The 25,050-nt window shown below is 38.2% G+C and overlaps 2 protein-coding genes across 3 annotated transcripts in view; one reads left to right on the top strand and one right to left on the bottom strand.

Moving 5' to 3' along the window:
• LOC133454923 (alanine--glyoxylate aminotransferase 2, mitochondrial-like) overlaps positions 1 to 2,343 on the top strand; it is a 21,292-nt gene extending 18,949 nt beyond the window's left edge. Inside the window, exon 14 of the mRNA XM_061733662.1 lies at positions 1,251 to 2,343. Coding sequence (XP_061589646.1) covers positions 1,251 to 1,352 — 102 coding nt within the window. The 3' untranslated portion in view covers positions 1,353 to 2,343. The remainder of the gene's footprint in view (positions 1 to 1,250) is intronic.
• On the bottom strand, positions 2,082 to 25,050 carry dnajc21 (DnaJ heat shock protein family (Hsp40) member C21). 2 transcript variants are annotated; one of them, XM_061733660.1, is made up of 12 exons: positions 24,688 to 25,050; positions 20,939 to 21,032; positions 20,723 to 20,846; positions 14,285 to 14,416; positions 12,829 to 13,133; positions 12,571 to 12,737; positions 8,960 to 9,053; positions 7,245 to 7,427; positions 7,075 to 7,123; positions 6,866 to 6,984; positions 4,836 to 4,920; positions 2,082 to 2,760 (listed from the first exon to the last, which is right to left on the bottom strand). In XM_061733660.1, exons 1-12 carry the CDS (start codon positions 24,782 to 24,784, stop codon positions 2,599 to 2,601), a joined length of 1,611 nt encoding a protein of 536 aa, XP_061589644.1. In that variant the 5' UTR covers positions 24,785 to 25,050; the 3' UTR covers positions 2,082 to 2,598. The 2 variants fall into 2 exon arrangements, with proteins under 2 accessions (XP_061589644.1, XP_061589645.1); XM_061733661.1 differs by having other exon boundaries at positions 2,083 to 2,757.

The following is a 25,050-nucleotide window of genomic DNA, read 5'->3' as shown; positions in this document are numbered from 1 at the left end:
AAAGACTGGAAATTGTGAGTTTTTTTCTTCCTTTTCCCCAAGAGAAAAGACTTCATGTCTACCATGAAGGGATAATTTTGCCTTTTAAAGGAAAAAAAACAACATACATACAGGACATTCTCAGAAAATTAGAATATTGTGATTTTCTGTAATGCAGTTACAAAAACAAAAATGTCATATATTCTGGATTCATTACAAATCAACTGAAATATTGCAAGCCTTTTATTATTTTAATATTGCTGATCATGGCTTACAGCTTAAGAAAACTCAAATATCCTATATAAAAATATTTGAATATTCTGGGAATCTTAATCTTAAATGTATATATATATATATATACATACAGGACTGTCTCAGAAAATTATATATATATATATATATATATATATATATATATATATATATATATATACATACATATATATATATATATATATATATATATATATACATACATATATATATACATAGCAAAGAGCTGCTAAAACACCTACGTATAATACATGTATATAATACATGTTTAGGAACAAAATTACAATTTAATACAAGATAATGGTCAATATAATCTATTTATCTCAGGGAGCGGTTTGAAATGTGTTGCGGCATTCATGTGATAAGACGTTTTGGTACACAACAAGAAGTAGAGAGCAGACTTCAGTGAATGGAGATATTTAAAATACTAAATAAAATAAAAAATAAAAAATATATATATATATATATATATATATATATATATATATATATATATATATATATATATATATATATATATATATATATTTATTTATTTTTTCTCTGCATTGTTCTCAGAACTGAAGTCTGAGTTTGGGTTTCTTAACTTCTTATCATTTTCATACCTGGCAGTAATAATGTAAAGGATAAACCTCTGCTGGTATATCACAATTCTCTTGCATACATATTTGTGATAGTAGGAAAAAAAAAGAACAGTATGAGGCAGATGTTTTTAAAAGTCCATACGGTGGGCTGTCAAATTGCTTCTCACAGCTCCTCACACCTAAAGCCAGAATATATAAAAAATAATGTATTCACTCACAAAGCTCATAAATCAGCTAAATTTCACCTAAGTTTCAATAAGCTTTGGGTGTTCTTCTAATTTCCAGTATGCTTATGTTCATAAAAGGATTGCCTTCAAGGCAATTGCCTTTACCTGTCTGCTAACATTCAAATAACTATTACTCGTTTTACTGCACTTAATAATCTACCCTCTCATCCCGTCTTTCCTTCTCCAGACCTTTCGCATCCAGCCTCCTTTGTGCATCACCCGGGAAGATGCAGACTTCTTCCTGGCAGTTTTCAACAAAGCCATTCAGAAGTATATTGACAGAAAATGAACAGGTCAGAGCTGGAACCCCGAAAAGGACTGAACAGAGAAGCCATAACCCTCATTCCTGCAAATGATTCACCCCAAACTTTTGACCTGTTGTGAAATGTGGAAAATTGATTTTTTTCCTTACTCAAAACATGTTATAGTCACCTTGCACAGACGAACGCCTGTATTTCCCAACATGTTTGACGAAAACAATGTACACTTTTACAAATTGCAACATGTTGCTTTACCGTCTCACCAATAAAACAGCACAACTAAACTGCCGGAGGATGTTTTCTTTAGACACAGCTAACAAGCAGTATTACGTGTTATGCTGCGTTCCATTTACCTCGGAAGTCGGAACTCGGAATGACGTCATAGCCGAGTTATCAGCGTTCCAGTTACAAAGTAGGTAAACAAGTTTGTAGTTCGCATATACCACATGAAAAATGTAAATTACACTATAGCAGCATATATGCCGAACAATACTTGTATACGACTGATTTAGTGTGACCAAAACTAGAATGAAGTGCTACGAATTTTTACAGAGCTCTCTTCTACTGTTTACAACCGGGGCAGCCATCTTGGAATGTGAACTCGGGGGTGGTGAAGACTTTCCCCCTTTCCCAGTGGGAAATCCCATTTCGAGGGGCGTTCCAGTTGAAAATTCCGACTGGGAACTGGGAAATTACGACTTCCGAGGACAAATGGAACGCGGCATTAGATGATGGATCTAAGAAAAAAAAACTTATTTCAATAATTACAAAGTGGTATAAATACCAACATGCAGTATCATCTTTATTAGTAATACATTTACAGAGATGAAACCACAGATATTTGACACTTGGAGATCGGTGTAACCTGAAAAAATCCATGTCCATCTTGGGGATTTCCATTGCAATGTGTATACTGTCTATGTTTCGTAATTATATATTTTTACTTTTTTACCCCTCCCCTGCATGTGTGTGTCAAGTGTACTGCTGCTGAACAAAGTGAGTTTCCCCATTGAGGGAGAAATAAAGGATAACCTAATCTAATCTTATCAGCAGAGACTTTCAGACATGATTGAGAAATTGCTCACAAATTTTCATGAATTTAAATTTGAAACAGTAGTGCATTTCTTTTGTTTATTTGTTTTAGAGAACCTGTCCCCCCTCAGTTCACTTCAGACTTTGTTCAAAAGCTCATTTAGGGTCTCCAAGACAGGCTCCTCGGACTTCTGCTTCATTTATTCTGGCTGAGTCCACCGATCAGTCCAGGAGGAAGATGTATCATCTGTTCTTCTTCTTGTCTTTTTTGCTTTTGTTCACGGAGCCGTGTGAGGTGTTAGCAGAGACTGCAATGGCGTGACCGCTGGTCTTCAGATGGTCAAACAGCTTGTTTCTCGTGGGGAACTCATTGTTACAGGTAACGCAGTGTAGGGTAACTTCCTGCTGGAAAGAGAGAGGTCATTTATGAGATGATGAATACTTTAATTAGTGATGCACCGAAATGAAAATTTGTGGCCGAAACCGAAACCGAAAATAATAATAAACACTTGGCCGAATACTGAACAATACCGAACATGGTTCTTCAGCAGTTTTTCATTTATTTTGCCAATTTTTTCACCATTGCATAAATCAAATACATTTGATTTAGGCATGCTTTTCAAAGAAACAAATCTTTTACAAAATTACAAGGTAGAAAATATTTATTGAACATAAAAAAATGAAAAAAAAAATGTATTTCCCAGCATTATGTTGTTTTGGTTCCACCTCCTGTTACCAAAGTTACAGGATTTTAAACCCTCAAAATCAGTTAAAAATCTGGGCGTGATTTTTGACTCTGAGCTCACTTTTATTCCACATATTAAAAACATAACAAAGATCGGTTTTTACCATCTTAAGAACATAGCCAGAGTCCGCCCGTTTCTCTCTCAGGCCAGCACGGAGGTGCTAATGCATGCTTTTATCTCATGTCGTTTAGATTATTGTAACGCCCTGCTCTCTGGTCTTCCCAAAAAGAACATGTACAATCTACAATTACTACAGAACTCAGCCGCACGCGTGCTGACGAGGACCAGAGGGCGGGAGCACATTACACCTGTTTTAAAATCGCTGCATTGGCTCCCTGTGCGCTTCAGGGTTGATTTTAAGGTTCTTTTACTAGTTTTTAAGTGTCTTAATGGTCTTGGGCCTTCTTATTTGTCTGCACTACTTTTACCCTATCAACCCTCACGGACCCTGAGGTCCTCCGGTGCTGGCCTTTTAACCATACCAAAAGTTAGAACTAGGACACACGGGGAGGCGGCATTCAGTTTTTATGGTCCCCGATTGTGGAACAGCCTCCCGGAGAACCTCAGGGCCGCAGAGACTGTTGATGTTTTTAAAAAGAGGCTCAAGACTCATCTCTTTAATCAGGCTTTTAACTGACTCATTTAACTCTTTTACATTTTTTATGCTCACCCTTATTTTTATTGGATCTTACTACTCTGTTTTATAGTTAGTTTATCCTTTTTTATTATCATAATTTATTCTCATTGTTTTATCTTAATGTTTTATCTAAATATTTTAGTCGTTATTTATGGTCTATTTTATACATTTTACTGTCTTAGTCCTTTAGTTTTTAATGTCTTGCTTTTTAGACATACTTTTAGGATTTTACGTTATGTTATACTTTTTAAACTCTTTTAGTGTATCTTATCCTGCTTTCCTTTAGCTTTTATCTCCAGTGTTTCCTCATGGGGAGCCTCCATGCTGGGAGTGACTCTGGCCTGCAGGGGGTCGTCCTGGGGGTCGTTCTGGCCTGGATGGTTGTGGAGCTCTGCACCACGGCTTCACCGCTGTGGTGTGGACTTCTCTATCCGTCCGGGCCGGGATGGTCTCTGTGGGCCCCCCCCCCCCTTGTAGCTGCGGGCTATGAGACCTCCTGGCGTGGACGGCTCCCTGTTACCGTTTCGTCACCTGGATCCTCTGTGCCTAGCCATGTCTGCACCATGTGTCTGCGTGCGTGTCTGTGTGTGTGCGGGGAGGGGGAGGGGGGGGGGGGGGCACTAATACATTTTATGTTTATGTTTTATGAAAAGCACTTTGTGTTACATTTTTTTTGTATGAAAGGTGCTTTAAAAATAAAGTTTGATTGATGAATGTTAGGTAAAATTCTTATGGGGTTAGTTTTTGGTTGGCCAACGATTTATGTAGTGCGCAACGTTACGGGATTTTACAACGCCGTTATTAATTGTTCAGTTTTTTCCCCCACTTATTCCACCGAACACCGAAAGTGTTTTTTTGCCATTTTCGGCCGAACAATTTCGGTTACCGAACAATCGGTGCATCACTAACTTTAATTACAGTGAATTTCATTTCCTTTGTTACACAGAGAGACTCCATTTTAAACCGATTAAAATAGAAAATGACAATAGAGGAAGTATATTAAAGGATAAAATGTTTTTAGCAATATGATGAAATTGTAAAAGATAAAAACAAAGTGATTTGTTTATTATAAAAGTTTGTGAGTTTACTGTACAAACCTCAGGAAGCTGTTCACCAGTGTGAGTCTTGATGTTTTTGGGCTTGTCTTTTCCTCCTTTCTTTCCTTTCGTTTTCCCAGAGTTGCTGAAATAAAAAAAATCACATGACAGAAAATGTTAAATCTGGACATTTTTCTGTAACGGCCTGTTAATGAAAGAATGCTAAAATCATTGATTTAGTTCCTGTTTTTAAAGCTTATTTTCTCTTTTTTGACTTTTTCCTCAAAAGACAAATGTCAGTTGTTATTTAAATGTACCACAGCAATGATAATTATAAATTATAATATAATTATAAATCCTTCTGTTTGCTGGAAAACAGGAACTTTCTTCAGCCAAGGAAAAGGCTTAATGGATTTAATTTCTCTTACAGGCAAAAACCAAAGCAGGTTCTTTCAGCTCTTCTCTTTGTAGCTTAAAAAAATATATTGGATGTCCTTCCTAACACAACCCTCCCCATTAATCTGGGTTACTGTGAGTGGCAGGGACAATGGGGAGTTCAGCATCCTTCCCAGGTACTCTGGGATGGAGCTTAGACCGTCGGATTAGTGCTGCATCTGCAGCGCGGTCTGTACCGATCTGTTGTGAAGAAACAGCTGCACCGCTACATTCCTGCCCTCTAGGGCTGGGCGATATGGACCAAAAGTCATATCTCGATATTTTCTAGCTGAATGGCGATACTTGATATATATCTCGATATTTTTTCTGTGCCATAATTGGGGTTTCCCCCAAAGCATTATAGCATAGCATCTCTGTTAGCTTCTTTTTTTCTGAGGCAAATCCTTAAAAAAACAGTCAGTTTTAATACAAAGCCTCGTGCCAAATGTCACACAGGTACCTTTTATTAACAGAGGTCTGGACAATATCAAAATGTATAAAACAAATGAAATAAAAATAAACTGCCTGCATATATAGAATAAAATGCTTCTTGAATAAAATAAAACAAATATCCCTTTCCTGCATAACAATTAAATGAAAATACACTGTGCAATTAATACAATGTAGACAGTAACAGGCAGACTTTTCCACTGAGGTTGACAGTTGTGCAAATAACAAAACATTTGTGCAAATCTAAAATAAAACATTCAAGTCCATTTGTCACAAAATAAGCTATATCAAAATCATAAAAAAAAAAAAAAAAAAAAAATTTTAATCGATATAAACGATATTGTCTCGTACCATATCGCATTTGAAAATATATCGATATATATTAAAATCTCGACATATCGCCCAGCCCTACTACCCTCTCATGAGTCCACACACTTTGTTAGTAACTAAACGCTGCACTGCCACCTCGGCGATCAGCAAATCTGCAGGTATGCAGACGTCTACGCCGAGCCTGACATAAAGAGACATAAAGAGGCTGATGGTGAAACTAGTTTTATGAATTTGTGCATATTAATGAACATGCGAAATAAAACTTAAGTTATACAGACTTGACTGAGAAAAAAAAAAAAAGCAATTTTCCTCCCATCAGATTGAGAGGTGTAAGGTTAGGGGTACCATTAGCTGGTTAATTTTAAAGACGTTTATACTGAAAACAATGCAAACGTATCACGTTAATTTTGCTTGGATTTGAAGAATAAAAAAAATAAAAAAACAACAAAAACAATATCGCAGAGAGGATCTTTAAAGCTTAACTGATGAAAAGCACATTAACAGATATTTATAGCTCAACGGTGAATAAATGAGAGAGATGTTGCTAGTATAAACAAATAAAAAAAATTAAAAAAAAGAACTGCTCTCCACAGATCTACAATTTCAAGTCTTCGGTCTCATATAAAACATTCAAAAATAAAAGTAGAAAATAACACAAGGAGAATAACAGTAACTTACAAGCTAGTCGGCTTTATAATAACTCTTGCTGAGGTAAAATGAGACTATAATTACAGCAAAATAGCAGGTTACATAAACCAGAGTGGAGTTATGAGTGTTCTGACATGGCTTGTCCATCCAACAATCTTTTAATGCTTTAAACACATTTAAAAAAACCAGAGAGGACAGAGTCGGTGATGGAAAAAATAGAAACTGACCTCTTGACCTCCGTGCTGGGGAGATCATCCTGCTTCTCAGGCTCTGCTGGGTCAGGTGACCTCTCGGAGGCTTCGTCCTGGCAGGCAGGTGTTGGTTCCTCCTCCTCAGGAGCACTTGGCTATGCAAGGACATGAGTAGATAACAGAAAAGTGTTGACAACTGTAACACTACACCAAGAACACACACTGGAGGGTAAAAATTCACTCACTTGTGGCGCTTTCTGCTGTTTCTTTTTCCTCTTTTGCTTTTTCGACAGCCTGAGAAGACGGAGAGAAATGTATAAAATTAAATTAAAACATTGTTAATAACTCCAATAAGTGATCAAGCACTAACGGCCATGACGACCAGGTACTTTTGCCACATATGGCACGGCTTTACCTTTGTTTTGTCTTTTCCTCCTCCTCCTCCTCCTCTTCTTCCTCCTCCACCTGCTCATTTTCATCCTCCCCCCCTTCGTTTCCATTCACGTTCAAACCAAATGAGTTATCTTCTTCCTCCAGCTGTTGCCGTAGCAATGCCACCATCTCCCGGTGCTTTTTGGACTTTTCATGGTTTTTCATGCTGTGAATTGGAAGCAAAACGATGATGTATAAAAGGAATTTAAAAAAAAACCTTTTCATATATCAAAATTAATCATTAATATAGAACCAGCTAAACTGCAATTAATGTCAGTTGGTCAGTGGTGTAGCATATTCCTAGGTCAGGAAAATCAAGCACATTTAAATGAGAAAATCTAATTGGTTCTGAAAACCGTCACCAACTGAATTACAAGTAAAAACTAAAAGAATTGACTGGCCTTTGCTTAACAGTATATGATTTAGTCTACAACAAAAGCACCTCGAACACCAACACCAACTGTATTTGCTTCTACTTCTTAAAAAAATAGATACATAAATGAATTTAACTAAATCTTTAGACCAGGGGTGTCAAATGTGCGGCCTGTGGGGCGCATGCGGCCCGAGAGAGATTTTCATGCGGCCCGCGAGAAGTTCCAACGCAAAAAAACGAAATGTTAATTTACTAAAAAGGAAGGCATAAATAATTGCCATGAATCGCAGCATATCTGATAATATATTTCTTCTACAAATCCATCGTTATTCCACAAAGAGAGCCGTTTGACATTTTTTTAGTTTTCTAGAATGCATTTGCCGATTTTACTTCTTTGTAGACGGTCGTTTATTTTTATTAACTGACTACTATTATATATTTTCGCAGGAAAAATATCACTGCTAAAAAAGATGATAGAAGATATTTATTGGGAGAATTTCAGTTTTGAATACGAGGATAGTGACAAAGTAAAACAGTTAAAAGAGAAGTGCTGACTTTTTCGGCACACTGGCGTAAATATCCGCGCCAATTTTTAAAAATAAATACACTTAATTGTACTGGAAAAATCTCTAAATCACAAAGAAAGATTTTGCTTTTAATTAAATTTCCTATAAAAAAAGTGAAATATAAAAAAAACATACTTGTTTCTGTTTATCTTTGTAAAATGATATTAAAAGTATCTTACATAATTTGAAAAAAAAAAACCCAGAAATTTCAAGAAAAGATCCTGAAGAAATATATTTTACATAATTAAAGTGTAAACAAAGTGCATATTTCCTTTAAAATTAACTAAACTGATATTGAATTAGATAATAGTAAAAAAAAAAAAAGAATTAGAGAAAAGAATTTCCGCACCATTTTTGTTATTTTGAGCGTGCGGCCCACGAGAAAGAAATTGGTCAAATCCGGCCCGCCAAGCAAAATGAGTTTGACACCCCTGGTCTACAACAAAAGCCAACCAAACACCAACACCAACTGTATTTGCTTCTACTTCTTAAAAAAATAGATACATAAATGAATTTAACTAAATCTTTAGACTTATAATTTTATCGGGCACCAATGTGAATCCACCTCAGGACCTCAGAATTTACTTTTTAAGTGTTGTTCAGTATTAATGACACTTAAGAGAATTGATTGGAGACTCTGTGGCCTGCAGGTTTAACTGTGGCCTCTCAACCAAACTACTGTGATCTTGGTAAGAGGAATAAGAGTGCAGGATGTGTAGTAGTTGTGCAGAAGGGTTGAAAAAGTAAGTGGACACTCACGCTTTATCTGATTTGAATGATTTGTCACAGGCTGGGCAGTAGAGATCGTCATAAATGTCAATTGTCAGGTCGTCTCCGTTGGGCTGCTCTGCGTCTGTGAACATTCATGCACCAAAATAAATAAATAAATAAAATTCAATGTCATTGTCAATTAAAATCTATGTGAGTGTGACAAAAAAATCACTATTGATCTCTCACAATAAACAAATCCTAAGGTTTTTCGTGACCTTAGAAGATGTGTAAAATGGGGATTAAGATGCATTCACACAACCAAATGAGAGCACGCTGAAGGTGCAGGTGCATCTGGGAGCTGTCATTTACAAGGTGATAAAAGACTTAAAACACAGGCTTTGAAGAAAAGAGAAAATAAGAAAGTGTTTCTGATGGAAAGTTTAGTCTTGGCCACTTGATTAAACCAAAAATACTGAGAGCAGCAAATGTACAGACTAGTCTGCTCAAACAAAAGATTAACACTGACCTTAAAGATTTTTTTATTTACTTGAATCGTGAGAATGAATCCTTTGTACCTCAATATCATTAGGCTTCCATTGTTTTGTCGTCATTCTGTATCGAGACACCTGATGGATGTTTTGACCCTTTTGCATGAAGCGGTTTAATTAAATCTACTGAAATCTGGATCATCTCTCTAATTATTAGTAACTTAGACACTCAGTTTCAGTCCAGTTATTCACCTGTTGGAAAGAACATATTAAAGAGCATTTAATAGGTTTTTCCACAACAGTGTAATTTTTCTTCTTTATGTCTTATGGCCCACTGGAAGTGTGTAGTGATGCCCAGAGGCACCGCCTTTTGCATCCATTGGTACTAGGGCTGGGGATCAATTCAAATGTCAAGAATCGATTTGATTCCGATTCTTAATATTCAGAATCGATTATCATGATTCGATCCGATTCGATATTGATTTGGCTTAGTGTTATTTAAAATGTTTTTTGAGCTGTTGCCTGAATTATACGACTGTAAAATAACTAGTGAAATAATAATTTCACAATAATTATTGTGAAATAACTAAGAAATAAATAACTCAAACAGGCCTTTCAATATCCATTTAAAGTGCAAAAAAAGAAATAAATTGCAACAGTTCATGCAATAAACAAATCATTTTAGCTTATCTAATTTATTCTGTCACCACGCACGCATATTGCCATGAAGCACCTGGCATTTTTCAGAAGTGTCATGACAAACTGTGTGTCCGACTACTGGGATTAAAGTTCACCTGGCGAAAATGATGAGAAAAAAAAAAAAATTATAATAATAATTTAAAAAAAATCGATCTTTAGACATAAGAATCGATTTTTAAGAATTAACATGAGAATCGATTTAGAATCAGAAAATCGATTTTTTTAACACAGGCCTAATTGGTACTGCAGCCTGGAGATCAAAACTGGATCTAAGGAATCAGACTTATATTAGGAGCAAAAGAATTAGGATGTTGGTGTGACATGTATAAAATAAGAGAAATAAGAGAAAAAAAAATGTGATTACCACAACCAAAGCTTCAGGCTCTGCCAGCAGAAGAATAAATGGTACATAAACTCTGGGAATGTTGTTCCTTCCTGCTGATTTTTTAAGATTGTATTTATACTTGACACAATGAATTCACCGGCTGACTACACAAAGATGTGTAAATGTAAATGTTTACATTCTTTTATTCATTTACTTTACAGTAGATGTAAAAGTGGCAAAGCAAACAATAACAGTCTGCATGCAGAGTCAGGGTGGCGTTTTAAATTCAATAAAACCTGTGTAATGGCCTGCTGTGTCCCATCCTGCTCTACTTCTGTCACCTGATACATAATGGAGTTTGATGCAGTGTGTCTCTTCGGGAAGGTAAATGGGGATTTGAATCATTGTTTACATTTTATGCAAGTTAATGTCCTTCAGGACCATTATTGGTTTGACTTTAACTGGAGATTTTCTCACAGACAAAACGTGTTATAATGTGTCACTTTAAACCATGACCTAAATTCATCAATGCTTAAATCTGTCTGCTGTGGGGAACAAAACAGTTTAAATACAGGAAGACGATCCTGATTTATTGAATATACCAGTTTATTGTTTGTTTTATGACCTGCAAACCTATGTGGACTGAGTGGCGTCTTTATAGTACTTGTGTTCATCACTCTTACTAAATAATAAACTTAAGGGCAGCTACATCTGGAGTGTTTTAATACAATGGCACAAAGCCAAAAGCACAAAGCAGAACGGTACACAAGGTTGCATGCATAAGTCACACATAACTATGACATGCATGCGATTGTAAAATCACGATATGCGAGGCTTTTGAGCTTGTTTCGGCTCAGTTTGCTTCAATCACCAGAAGGGTGCGCCAAAGGTTCACCAGAGGATTTAGATATAAAAGACTCAAAGTGTCAGACCCGATTTTAGTTTTTGGTCTGTACTCGGGTGTGACTACCGTGTTTTTATCAAACATAATGAGCCACACTGAGCAGGATTAAGGCCCTGTCCCAATACTCCCACTACCCCTAGTTTTCATCCCTCCCCCTAAATTTTGCGCGTTCCCGTGAGGGTAGTGGTGTCCCAATTCCTCTTTTCACCTAGGGGGAGTGAAGAAAAGTAGTGTAGTGGCTATGAATCTGTCCCTACGGATGTAGGGATTTCCGATCCTCACTAGCTGATCTAGGGACAGAAACATTTCCCAGAATGCTTTTCGTCGTCATTTGCGGACTGAATCAAAAAAAAAAAAAAAAAAACATGGCGGATATTTCTTATTTTTTAGTGAATAAAATCAATATTTTGAGTTAGTTTCTGCATAAAAATGCGTTTTGATTACATTTCCAGCGAGAAATGTATATTTTACTTTCATAATATTCACTCAGTGAATGTACATAATCACTCGCTTGCCCGTTGTTGCGAAGATCACGCCAGAATAAAGGCTGATTTATGGTTCTGCGTTACACCAACGCAGAGCCTGCGGCGTAGGTTACGTAGGCTACGCCGTAGGCTCTGCGTCGATTTAACGCGGAACCATAAATCAGCTCCGGAGCCGGCAGGCAGAAATCTCGAAATTTTCGGAGCAAATTTCTTAACAGGCGTAGCTACAACTGTTAGATTTCATCTATTAAACCAACATTTATCTTCCTAAATTATTTATTTCAGCCAGCGGTAATTCTCCACAGAGCTGCAGGTTTCTCCCCGGGACGACGGCGCAGGTTGACCTGGCGATCACATCTGTACTCCGGCTGCTGCTGCTCCGAGCCGGCGGCTCTTATCATCGCCGAAAACATCGGATCAAATTTCTTAACAGGCGTTATTTGGATAAACTGAGCCCAGGTTGGGGATCTTAACGGCTACTTTTACGTCTGAAAAAATATTAAAACTTAATAAAGTGGCATATTAACAGCACTACAGCTGAAATTAAAACAGCCTTTGACTCTCAGCTTCCTGATTTTAGGGGTGGTGCTGAAAGTAGGAGTAGTGGGAGTATTGGGACAGAACCCTGGGAAGATTGAAGTGCCCTAAAATCTGCCCCTTCTTTTTTAGGGTAGTGATAGAAAGTAGGGCTAGTGAAAGAAAGTAGGGGGAGTATTGGGATTGGGCCTAAGTGTCAGAGCACCCATGTTCTCACGTACCAACTCCTTCTTCACTGTTTTTCTCCTGCGTGTCCATGACCGCCTCATCTTCCTCACTGTCAGACGCGTCTCCAAACTCCTCTCCGTACTCGGCTTCAATCTGCTGCAGCTCCTTCTCAAGCTCGGACATGGCCGCCCAGCTCTGCTCCTTGTAATCCTCTGCCAGTCTGGGATGAACCAACAGCACAGAATAAGTACAGGAATAAACATTGAGGAGAAATAAATTCAATCTTCCCCAGACATTTCCTCTTCACGTACTTGGCCTGTTTGAGCTTCTGCTGTCGTCTCTGCTCCTCCACCTTCTTGATCTTCTCAGCATTCTGCTCCTCCACCAGCTTCCTGTGGGCCTGCACACGGCGGTCACGCTTACGGATGAAGGCCACGAGCTGTCGGATCAGATCGTTTCTCTCCTTACGAGCCTTGTCTCGGGTTTTCTTGTTCTCCTTCTCCATGGCTCTTTTCTCCCAGCGGTTGGAGGCCTGCCTGGTGTCATATTCCTCCTTCCAAGCAAAGTTTTTGCGTGTGCAGAAGCTTTGCCAGTAGCCGTAAAACACATGCACTACCTGCAATACAGAAATACAAAGACTATTAACTTTTTTTCTCATATCAAAAGCTGTTTTACTAAAAAAGGAGGAGATGTAAGAACTCTTACATCACCAATCAACAGTAAAATGGGGACTAGGAATGGGCGATATTTTACCGTTCACGATAAACCGTCAAAAAAATTCCCCACGGTAAGAATTTGTATCTCACGGTAAAAACGATAAATTCCCGTTGATGACGTTTTTGTGTAAAGCTGATTTATGGTTCTGTGTTAAATCAACACACAACGTACAGAAGGAAGGAAGGAAGGAAGGAAGGAAGGAAGGAAGGAAGGAAGGAAGGAAGGAAGGAAGGAAGGAAGGAAGGAAGGAAGGAAGGAAGGAAGGAAATGAGCCTGAAAGAAAGAAAGAAACAAGAAAGAAAGAAAGAACAAAGAAAGAAAGAAAGAAAGAAAGAAAGAAATGAACCTGAAAGAAATAAAGAAAGAAAGAAAGAAAGAAAGAAAGAAAGAAAGAAAGAAAGAAAGAAAGAAAGAAAGAAAGAAGAAAAGAAAGAAAGAACAAAGAAAGAAGAAAAGAAAGAAAGAAAGAAAGGAGCCACAAAGAAAGAAACAAGAAAGAAAGAAAGAACAAAGAAAGAAGAAAAGAAAGAAAGAACAAAGAAAGAAGAAAAGAAAGAAAGAACAAAGAAAGAAGAAAAGAAAGAAAGAAAGACAGAAATGAGCCACAAAGAAAGAAAGAAATGAACCTGAAAGAAAGAAAGAAACAAGAAAGAAAGAAAGAAAGAAAGAAAGAAAGAAAGAAAGAAAGAAAGAAAGAAAGAAATGAGCAAGAAAGAAAGAAAGAAAGAAAGAAAGAAAGAAAGAAAGAAATGAGCAAGAAAGAAAGAAAGAAAGAAAGAAAGAAAGAAAGAAAGAAAGAAAGAAAGAAAGAAAGAAAGAAAGAAAGAAAGAAAGAAAGAAAGAAAGAAAGAAAGAAAGAAAGAAAGAAAGAAAGAAAGAAAGAAAGAAAGAAAGAAAGAAAGAAAGAAAGAAAGAAAGAAAGAAAGAAAGAAAGTATTTTTTTTTATCGTTATCGGGATAAATGCCAGAAATTATCGTGATAATTTTTTAGTCTATACCGCCCATCCCTACTGGGGACATAAGCCTTTTACGAGTATCTCTATATCTTACTGTATCATAGTCACTCTCAGAGCCTCCGAATGAAGGAAACTCCTCGTCCTCTTCTTCATCTTCCACCCTGCTGTTCTCCATCTCCTCCTTAACAATGGACTCAAAAAGATTCCTGTAAACGACATAAAAGCCCTGGGGACAGAAAAAAGAAGAGAAAATCAGTGTTCTGAGAGGTGCAAAGCATTTCTTGTCCCACAGCGCTGCCAACCTGAACAGCAACAGCTGCTGATGGAGTTTGGTGAGCTCCTGTTGTAGGTTACAGACTTTCTGTCACGGATCCATGCCTGTCACAAGGACTTTAAATCATAATTTCCTTATAGCTGAGTGAAACGGAACCTCTATAACCCAGTAGGACAGTCTCATTAAGCTTGGTACATCAAGAAACACTGTTTCCATGGAACCAGCAGCAGCGTGGATTAGATGTCTGTGAAGACTTGCAAGAGGCAAATATGTCTGAGATGTTAATGGACGGATCACTTATCCATCCAGTAGTGCCGCATTAATTATGAAAATATGGATATGGATGCAGGGTTCAAATTGACAAGATTAGCAACTCAGATAAATGAGTGATACATTCAACCGGAAGTTGGTTGATTTTCTCCAAATTCTTCTCAATCTGACATATTTATGGTTCCAGGCGCCCCCTGCTGAGGAGATCAGGAATGCCATGAGTGCACTTGCATCACTGCTGCATCTTTCAAGTCCAGGTATTACATCTATGTTGTTCAGGTGGTCTATAGGAAGAAAGATGAGGTGTGTACTCTTCCTAATCCATCTACACCTCCACTCCCCCAATGTGAAGCAACCAACTTGTTTACAACCAAATCTAGTGAAGCTTAACTCTAGAAATGTTTGTGTGTGTGTGTGTGTGTGTGTGTGTGTGTGTGTGTGTGTGTGTGTGTGTGTGTGTGTGTGTGTGTGTGTGTGTGTGTGTGTGTGTGTGTGTGTGTGTGTGTGTGTGTGTGTGTGTGTGTGTGTGTGTGTGTGTGTGTGTATGTATGTATGTATGTATGTATGTATGTATGTATGTATGTATGTATGTATGTATGTATGTATGTATGTATGTATGTATATATTTTTTTTTTTTCTTTTCTCAATAGACAGAGAACCGTGTGCATCTTCTACAGCAGTGGTTCCCAACCTTTTTTCCTTGTTTCCCCCCCTACTTGTGTCTAAGACCAGCCGGGCACCCCGACCCGTACGTACTAGCACCAAAATAATCTTTAATTGAAAAAATGAACATTAATTATGTTTTTTTGATACATTTCTCTTTGGTTTACTCTGAATACATATGACTTTGTTTTTCTCCAATGTCACCAATGTATAAAATACGCACATAAAAGGACATAAAAATGTCTCTTTTAATATGAGACCAACATTTTTTAACATTTTTCCTTTAACAACCTGTCGGAGTAGATTAAATGTTGAGTAATGATATAATAATAAGGAATGAAATCATTTCCTGTGTTTGTCACCAGTGTATAAAAAACACAAAAAAAATATTCAAGACATTCATAAATTATTCCTAACAATGTCTTATGAATGACTCATTCGTAGGGGTGGGTATGGGGAAGGACCTCACGATACGATACGCATCACGATACTTGAGCCACGATACGATACACATTGCGATATCCCGATTATGCGATATCCCGATTATTATATTATACATAGTTCACCGAAAAATTTTAAAATGCATTACACATCTTAAAATCCAAGTTGTATATATGTACATCAGATGATAGTGATGGATCTTAAAATCCCAGTTGCACGTTCATCAGATTATAGTGACAATTCATGGGACAAACTGAGTCAAAACAATGTTTTATTATAACTATACAAGCTAAAGTTACAACATATTTGTATATGTTTTTCATATTATTTACATCATATGAAATTAACATTAAATTTAGTATGAGGTTGCTTTAATTATGTGGCAAATGATAATAAACACCTGAAAGATGGTACTAAAACCAAGGACAGGCACAGTGATCAGTGAGTATAGATATAAATCCATAAATAAATAAATCTCTGTCCATTATTTTTCATTTTTTAAGGACAGGCAATTGTGTTATATAAAAAATAAATTATAAAATGAAATAAAACGTGAAATAAAACCTGAGCTCAGTGCAGGGCCCTCCCAGGGTTGGTAGAGAATGCCCAGGACTGTCACTTAGGTAGGAGCACTGGGTGATATAATGGGGAAAAAATCGGGGGTAAAAAAAAAAAAAAACAAAATTAAATTAAAAAAAAAAAATCAAAAAAAAAAAATCGATATTCAAATTTTGAATATCGATATTGAATCGGCTGGAAAAGTATCGCGATATATTGCCATATCGATATTTTTGCCCACCCCTACTCATTCGCAAATATCATTTTTACAACTGCATAATTTCAAAGCAGACAAAGTTTCGCAGCCCCCCAGAGATCTCTGGCGCCCCCCCAGGGGGGGCCCGGACCCCAGGTTGGGAGACACTGATCTACAGCAGTGATTCTTAACCATAGGGCCGCGGCCCACACTTGGGCCGCGAGCGCCATCTAGTGGGCCGCCAAAAAAAATTCAGTTTTGTACGTGTGGGCCGCGGGGGCCGCGGGACTGCATAGCCATGCGCGTCGCCACCATATATTTTGGGGGGGACGCGTCCCCCCCACTCTTGAAAAAAAGTCGTTCGGACCCCCCCACATTTGCTAGTCCAGCGTGTTTTAATTGCTTCACAATCAAATCCGTTCCACTTTATGAGTAGGAGATTACCCATATCTACAGAAATCCACTCCGCGTTTTACTTCTGTTTTTTAACACGGCAGCAGCAGCAGCAGCATCATTCAAAACATTCAGTCAGTCTGAGGCAAGCCGATGTGGAGATGCCGAGATGGACATTAAGTAAGTTACCCAGTTTTACCTTGAGTGGCCAAACAGCAAAATTGCGTTGTTCCATGGTCAAACACAGCCAGCTTATATATATATATCGACGCAGAGCCTACGGCGTAGGGTACGCCGTAAGTTGCGCGTCGCCGCGTAGCCTACGCCGTAGGCTCTGCGTTGGTGTAACGCAGAACCATAAATCAGCTCCGGGGCCGGCAGCAGACAGAAATCAGCCTTTATTCTGGCGAGGTTGCAAAAAAGTGATTATGTACATTCACTGAGTGAATATTATGAAAGTAAAATATATATTTCTCCCTGTATGATGACTAAAAGCATTCTGGGAATTTTATTTTGTCCCTAGAAAACTATTTTTTTCTTTTTAAATCAGAGGGTGTTGTGTAAAGTTCCCACTGTGGCGTACTGGGTGCCTTCACAGGTGTTGAACACTGGCCTGCTTCTTGTTACACCTCACATCCTTGATAAATACTGTAGTAGGCCTGTATGGTTCATCTGGAAACAACAGGATTGAATAAAATGATGTTGTTGTTAAGAAATCTTGTAAGCCATTCTTTTACTTTTTTTTTATATAAGAAAATAGGGATAAGTAGTCAACTAATATAAAATAACATGACGCCGTGGGTTGGTTTTCCTCCCAACCTCCCCAATTTTTTCAGTCACCAGCCGCCACTGATATCTAAAGTGTTAATAACTGGAAAGGTGGAGGATGTGGATGTGGTCAGTTCGTACCCAGAACTAAACCGCCATTCGTTGGAGGTACAGCTGGCCATGTTCAAACTTCAGTATCCCTGCAGCACAGTCAGTGAAGTGGTGGATACATTGAGAGCTAATATGCTGCCAGAGGTTCCAGGTCTGTTCACTCAAGTAGTGTTGGTCAGGCTTCTTCTTGTTGTGCCATGCTCCTCAGCAGAGGCTGAGAGAAGTTTTTCCTTAAGAAGGCTCAAGACCTGGCTGCGCTCTTCAATGACTCAAAAGCGCTTGAATAATGTGGCTGTTTGCCACATCCACCAACAGCATCTTGACAAACTTGACTAGAGGAGATTTGCCAGTCATTTGTGTCTGCAAATGACAAAAGAGGTCACACTTTTGGAGCCTTTGTATGATGGTTATGTTCTATTTGTAGAAATCCTGCTGTAAGGATGTACAGATAAAAGAGGAGATATGGAACATTTAACAGGTTGTATTGAGTTATAGTTGTATTGAGTTATAGTTGTATGTTCTGCAGGTCACTGAATATTTTGTATTTCCTCATTACTTTTTTTTCAAGAGATTTTTTGTAGCATGACATTATTAATCCTCATTTAATAAAGTGCCTAAAAAGTGCCAAAAAAGTTGTCAGTGTCAGTCCTCTATGAATTAAACCAAAACATAATAGTAGTCAGTAATTGCAGACCATGCCAGCTCCAAGGAAAAACAAAGAGAGAGGGAGATTATTTTGGGTGTAAAATGCACCAGAATGCGGGAAATTGAATCTACTATTTTCAAAATTTTCTGGGGGAGGACCCCCAGACCCCCCGCCAAAAAAGTGTCCCCCCCACATTACAAAAGCTGCTGACGCCCATGTGCATAGCAACTCCCAACCAAATGAGGAGAAGACCCTCAGCTAGCTGTACGTGTAATAGTAAGAGAAATGGTGTGTATTTACAGAGAAAATCCTTCATTTTGCACAGAGTAGGTTTAGATCCGCCAGGATTAGGGATCGATTAATTGGGTCTGCGCCCAGAGCGAGCGAGCACGGCATGATCATTTATCCCGGCGCGTCCCCGCGGCCGGGGAGGTCGGCTGAGGCTGCCGCTCGGGCGGTGGGCTCCGTCGTTACTGCTGAAGGATGGTAGATGTAGATGCGTGGGCTGTCGTGTCTGCTGGACTGGACTGTTCGGGCTTTCGAAAAAGCATCGGAAAGTAACTGCTGCAGCGCGACCAGAGAGCTGCGGTGCGGGCTTTGCCCGTCGCAGCGGATCAGGCTCGGATGAACCCGACACACTGAGTCCTGACAACTTATTAATGTAAATAACTTAAAGTAAAATCAAACTAAGTTTTGTCCAAGCTGTATTTTTAAATATGCAACCCGGAATGGACAAATTCATCCTGTTCAGTCTTCCCACTGGGACAAAACCAGTGTCTCATACGTTCAGAGACCGTGGCGTTCAAAGTGCGAAAGTGAAACGCCACTGAAACAAAACACAAAGTTTTTCATCAAACATATCCACTCAAGTCTGAACTGAAGTCACAGAAAATAAGCTGAGCATCTTAAAACATCCATGTTTGGGTCCAGATACAGCTGTGAGGCAGCTTTCTCCACAATGAACATAATTAAAACTAAATATCGTTTCAGGTTCATCAATGAGCACCTCCACATGCATATGAGAACCTGACACCATCCAGCCCAGATTTAAAGTCCTGACAGAAGAAATTAGAGCTCAGTTCTCTCACTGAACAACAGAAAGTGGGGGCATAAGATTATAAGAGGGGAAGAAAGAAAAACTGCAAAACTGTTAAATTGTTAAGATGTGTTTATATTAATTTAGTATAAAAATGTGTTGAGACAATTAACAAAGAAAAGGGGAAATTCAAACTGCTGGTAGAGAAATAAAATAAGATAGCATTTGAAAAATAAAATAAAATCTACTTTATTTTTAAGAGAAAAAAATATGTTTAATTCAAGTTAAACATGTTAATTGGCAAATATGTACTTTTTTAATACAACAGTCAGATGCAGATGTTGATACAACTATGAGGCTACTTGAATATATACACACACACACACACACACACACACACACACACACACACATATATATATATATATATATTATGATGTTCTGGACCTTCGCTTGAGTAAATTTTCTCTAAATGGACCGCTGAAAGTTTTAGTTGAAGACCCCTGCTATACAGTGTTTATATTTAATGGGCCCCGGGCCACTCTGTACTGAAAAAATTGGGCCCCAAGGTCAGAAAGGTTAAGAACCCCTGATCTACAGGACAGTGAACAACTGACTGATATGAAAAAAAATGTCTGTTTTTTTATGTTTTTGTGGCCTTTATTGACAAAGTAGGTCAACGTGAAGCGGGTAAGGAGGGGGGGGTGGGGAGACATTGTAGTATAGAGGGACAGGCTGGGACTCGAACCGGCACTGCCCGCACGATGACTACAGCCTCTACAAAAGGCGCCCGCTCAACCTACTGAGCTATCCAGGATCGATTAAAAATTTCTATAAAGAAAAGCATTTTCGTCATTTCAAAACGGATTTCATAGTCCTACAGCCCTTAATTTCTTCAGGTGTACCGGTATTTATGCCCAGGTATGTTGTTTGTTCTATTATATATTACACACGTTCATTGATTACAGTAGCTTTAAATTTGGTTTATTTATTTTGACAGTCAGCCAGATCAAATTCCTAGTTGGTTTCCATAAACCTGGAGAATAAAACTGACTCTGATTCTGATTTATAGGCTATTCTTAAGTGAGCAATAGTTTGCTGTGGCTATTGTGGATAAGCCAGTTTAAAGTACCTGAACTCTGTTATCCTTGCAACCATGACCAAAAACACACCAACCTTCTCGTCATCTCCGTATCCCGAGTAGCAGGTGACTGTGAAGTACTGCAGGAGGTCAATGCTATCATCTTCATAATCCCCACTTATCCCACCTTTCAGCAGAGCCTCCCTGTGATTGTCATACCTATCAAGCAGAGGGTGATGAAAGACAAACAAATGAGTTATACAGTAAAACTGTTTCTGAGTAGCAAAATAGTGAATTAAATTTATACACACCAGGCTCTCTCTTGTGGATCACTCAGCACATCATAAGCTGCCTGGATGAGCTTGAACTGCTCAGCTGCCTCCTCTGAACTGTCCAAGTTCTTATCTGGAAATGTCAGATGAAAACTTTTATAAAAGCTTTATCAATAACTTTGCTGAATCAAGGTTAACTGCATCATACACTGGTCCAAAAATGACAAGCATGTAGAACTGAAAAACAAATAGAAAGTAGTGATGCACCGATTGTTCGGTAACCGAAATTGTTCGGCCGAAAATGGCAAAAAAACACTTTCGGTGTTCAGTGGAACAAGTGGGAAAAAAACCGAACAATTAATAACGGCGTTGTAATATAAGGAAATAGACTGACCGCTCCCGTACCGGTTGCGCACCACAAACATAAATCGTTGGCCAATCAAAAAGTAACCACATAAGAATTTTACCTAACATTCACCAGGAGGTGGAACCAAAACAACATAATGCTGGGAAATTAAAACATGTTCAGTTTTGTATGTTCAATAAATATTTTCTACCTTGTAATTTTGTAAAAGATTTGTTTATTTGAAAAGCATGCCTAAATCAAATTTATTTGATTTATGCAATGGTGAAAAAATTGGCAAAATAAATGAAAAACTGCGAAGAACCATGTTCGGTATTGTTTGGTATTCGGCCAAGTGTTTATTATTATTTTCGGTTTCGGTTTCGGCCACAAATTTTCATTTCGGTGCATCACTAATAGAAAGGCAATTTTTTCAGCACCCTTCCTTTGGTTAGAGCTGGTATACAGTGGGTATATTGCTCTAGAGGAATGGAGGAATGGGCTAAAATACCAGCAACAGTGTGTGAAAACCTTGTGAAAACGTTTGACCTCTGTCATTGCCAACAAAGGGTATATAACATAGTATTGAGATGAACTTTAGTCATTGACCAAATACTTATTTTTCACTATAATTTGCAAATACATTCTTTAAAAATCAGACAAAGTGATTTTCTGGATTTTTTTTTTCTCTCATAGTTGAGATATACCTGTGATGAAAATTACAGGCCTCTCATCTTTTTAAGTGGGAGAACTTGCACAACTGGTGTCTGACTAAATACTTTTTTGCCCCACTGTACATGTTGAATTCTGGTATATTATTGTTACCTTTTTATTTATGATACAAGCACCCATACGCTTAATAGAACTTCAAAACATAGTTCACAGTATGGATTCATTTCAGGCCTTTATGTTCTCTGATGAGCAAACCACACAACAACTGGAACAAATATTGCCGATCAAGAAAAAACCTTAAAACTTTCCTCTATGAAAAATCCTATGCTTAGAATCAGCTAGCCTGATGTCACTGTGTCTTTGGGATGTTTTTGTTCTTCTGTTTCTCCGATGCTGATGTTTTCTGACGCTTGTGTTTTATTTTATGACGTGTTACATCTGATCACTTTTATCACTGATGCTGATCTTTTTCTGATGCTTATGTTTTTATACATTATTTTATGATGTGTTACATCTGATCATTCTTATCTCTGTTTTTCATGTTGTGAAGCGTCATGAGATGACCTTTGTTATGATTTAACGCTATACGAATAAATTGAATTGAAATGAATTGAGTAAAGGCTGCTCTTTTGACAGTGGACTTCAGGAAAAACCCATCACCACCCCCACACCATCCTCAACAGCACTGTCTCCACCTCAGACTCCTTCAGGTTCCTGGGATCCACAATCTCCCGGGACCTGAAGTGGACCACCCACATTAACTCTGTCCGGAAGAAGCTCAGCAGAAGTTGTACTTCCTGCGTCAGCTCAGGAAGTTTAACCTGCAACAGCAGCTGTTGATCACCTTCTACTCTGCCATCATCCAGTCTGTTCTCTGCACTCCCATCACTGTCTGGTTTGGATCAGCCACCAAACTAGACAGGCACAGACTAACGGACCATCAGGACTGCAGAGAGGATAATTGGGACTAACCTCCCATCTATGCTGGACCTGTACCGGTCCAGGACCAGGAAACGGGCAGGTAGCATCTCTGCAGACCCCTCACACCCAGGACACAGTCTGGTTGAACTCCTCCCCTCTGGACGGCGCTACAGAGCTCTGTACGCTAAAACCAATGTTTCCCTTTGAGGAAACATTAGTTTGCATCTGAAGATCCACATACTTAGCGCCACTGGAGTTAGAAGTGCGTATGGCGAGTATGAGAGCATATTTCGGAAAAAAAAACAACTGCAGCAGCAAAGGAGAGACAATTGGTGTGGGAGAAAGTTGCTGCAGTCAATGTGTAAGTTTGAATGCAGTATTCATCTACTCTATCTATCATTGCATTTGGACTTTAACTGTTTGAAGTTAAACTTGGATGTCCCTGTGATATTGTTGCACTGACATAGTGAATAAAATACGTTGCGTTTGTTAGATATGCTTTTTCTGCTCTCTGCCGCTTGCTGTCCGTGGTGCAGAAAACGGATGCGTATTGTTTAAAGGCCCATTGGCTGAATTGACGCCACTGAGGGAGGAGACAGAGAGAAACTCAGGCTTTATTGAAGTAAACCTGCTAGCGAGCAGGTTAGGTTCAGAGGCTCAGTTGCCGTAGTAACTGACTCAGAGTTTGAGTTAACTCGCTTTCTGGAACTGAAAACTCCGGATTTCCCTCATCTCAGGCTTAACAAACTCAAGATTTTCACTAAACCCGCTTCCTGGAATACCCCTTTGGATGTTTATTAACACACCTGGATGTTTATTAACACACCTGGATGTTTAATAACACACCTGGATGTTTATTAACACACCTGGATGTTTAATAACACACCTGGATGTTTAATAACACACCTGGATGTTTAATAACACACCTGGATGTTTAATAACACATCTGGATGTTTAATAACACACCTGGATGTTTAATAACACACCTGGATGTTTAATAACACACCTGGATGTTTAATAACACACCTGGATGTTTAATAACACACCTGGATGTTTAATAACACACCTGGATATTTAATAACACACCTGGATGTTTAATAACACACCTGGATGTTTAATAACACACCTGGATATTTAATAACATACCTGGATATTTAATAACATACCTGGATGTTTAATAACACACCTGGATATTTAACAACACGCCTGGATGTTTAATAACACACCTGGATGTTTAATAACATACCTGGATATTTAACAACACACCTGGATATTTAATAACATACCTGGATGTTTAATAACACACCTGGATATTTAATAACACACCTGGATGTTTAATAACACACCTGGATATTTAATAACACACCTGGATATTTAATAACATACCTGGATGTTTAATAACACACCTGGATGTTTAACAACACACCTGGATATTTAATAACATACCTGGATATTTAACAACACACCTGGATATTTAACAACACACCTGGATGTTTAATAACACACCTGGATGTTTAACAACACACCTGGATATTTAATAACACACCTGGATGTTTAATAACACACCTGGATATTTAATAACATACCTGGATGTTTAATAACACACCTGGATGTTTAACAACACACCTGGATGTTTAACAACACACCTGGATGTTTAACAACACACCTGGATGTTTAATAACACACCTGGATGTTTAATAACACACCTGGATATTTAATAACACACCTGGATGTTTAATAATAAAACACCTGGATGTTTAATAACACACCTGGATATTTAATAACACACCTGGATGTTTAATAAATTACCTGGATGTTTAATAATAAAATACCTGGATGTTTAATAAATTACCTGGATGCCATTTCAAGGCGAGTTTGCGATAAGATTTCTTCAGATCATCGTCTCCTGCGTCTCGTTTCACGCCCAACACTTCATAGTGACACTTCATCGTCAAGGGAACCTGACTTAAGAAATAAAGTAAATAATATTCACGCGGTTCCAGGTGGGGATCGCGTTAGCATCAGTTTAGCAGCCGGGCAGCATCTTTGCTGTAACTCGCCCAAAAAAAAATATTTAAGACCTTAAAATTGTAATAACAGTTTTTCACTGGGTATTACATATTTTAACCCCCTTACTATCCTTTAACCCTCACACGCAAGTCTGAATACCTTCATCTATTTTTGATACTTCTTGTGACTGACTGTGCTGGCTTGC

Source organism: Cololabis saira, chromosome 11 (assembly GCF_033807715.1).
Source record: "Cololabis saira isolate AMF1-May2022 chromosome 11, fColSai1.1, whole genome shotgun sequence".
In the NCBI taxonomy this organism is placed as follows: Eukaryota; Metazoa; Chordata; class Actinopteri; order Beloniformes; family Belonidae; genus Cololabis; species Cololabis saira.
This window is presented reverse-complemented; position numbering and strand designations above follow the sequence as displayed.

Coding starts and splice junctions, on each gene's coding strand:
- dnajc21 (XM_061733660.1), bottom strand. CDS start 24,784: ATGAAGTGTCACTATGAAGTGTTGGGCGTGAAACGAGACGCAGGAGAC. Junction 12,738..12,828: donor CAGAAGCTCAAACAGGCCAA/GTACGTGAAGAG, acceptor GGTTCATCCCAG/ACTGGCAGAGGATTACAAGG. Junction 7,124..7,244: donor GAGGAAAAGACAAAACAAAG/GTAAAGCCGTGC, acceptor CCGTCTTCTCAG/GCTGTCGAAAAAGCAAAAGA.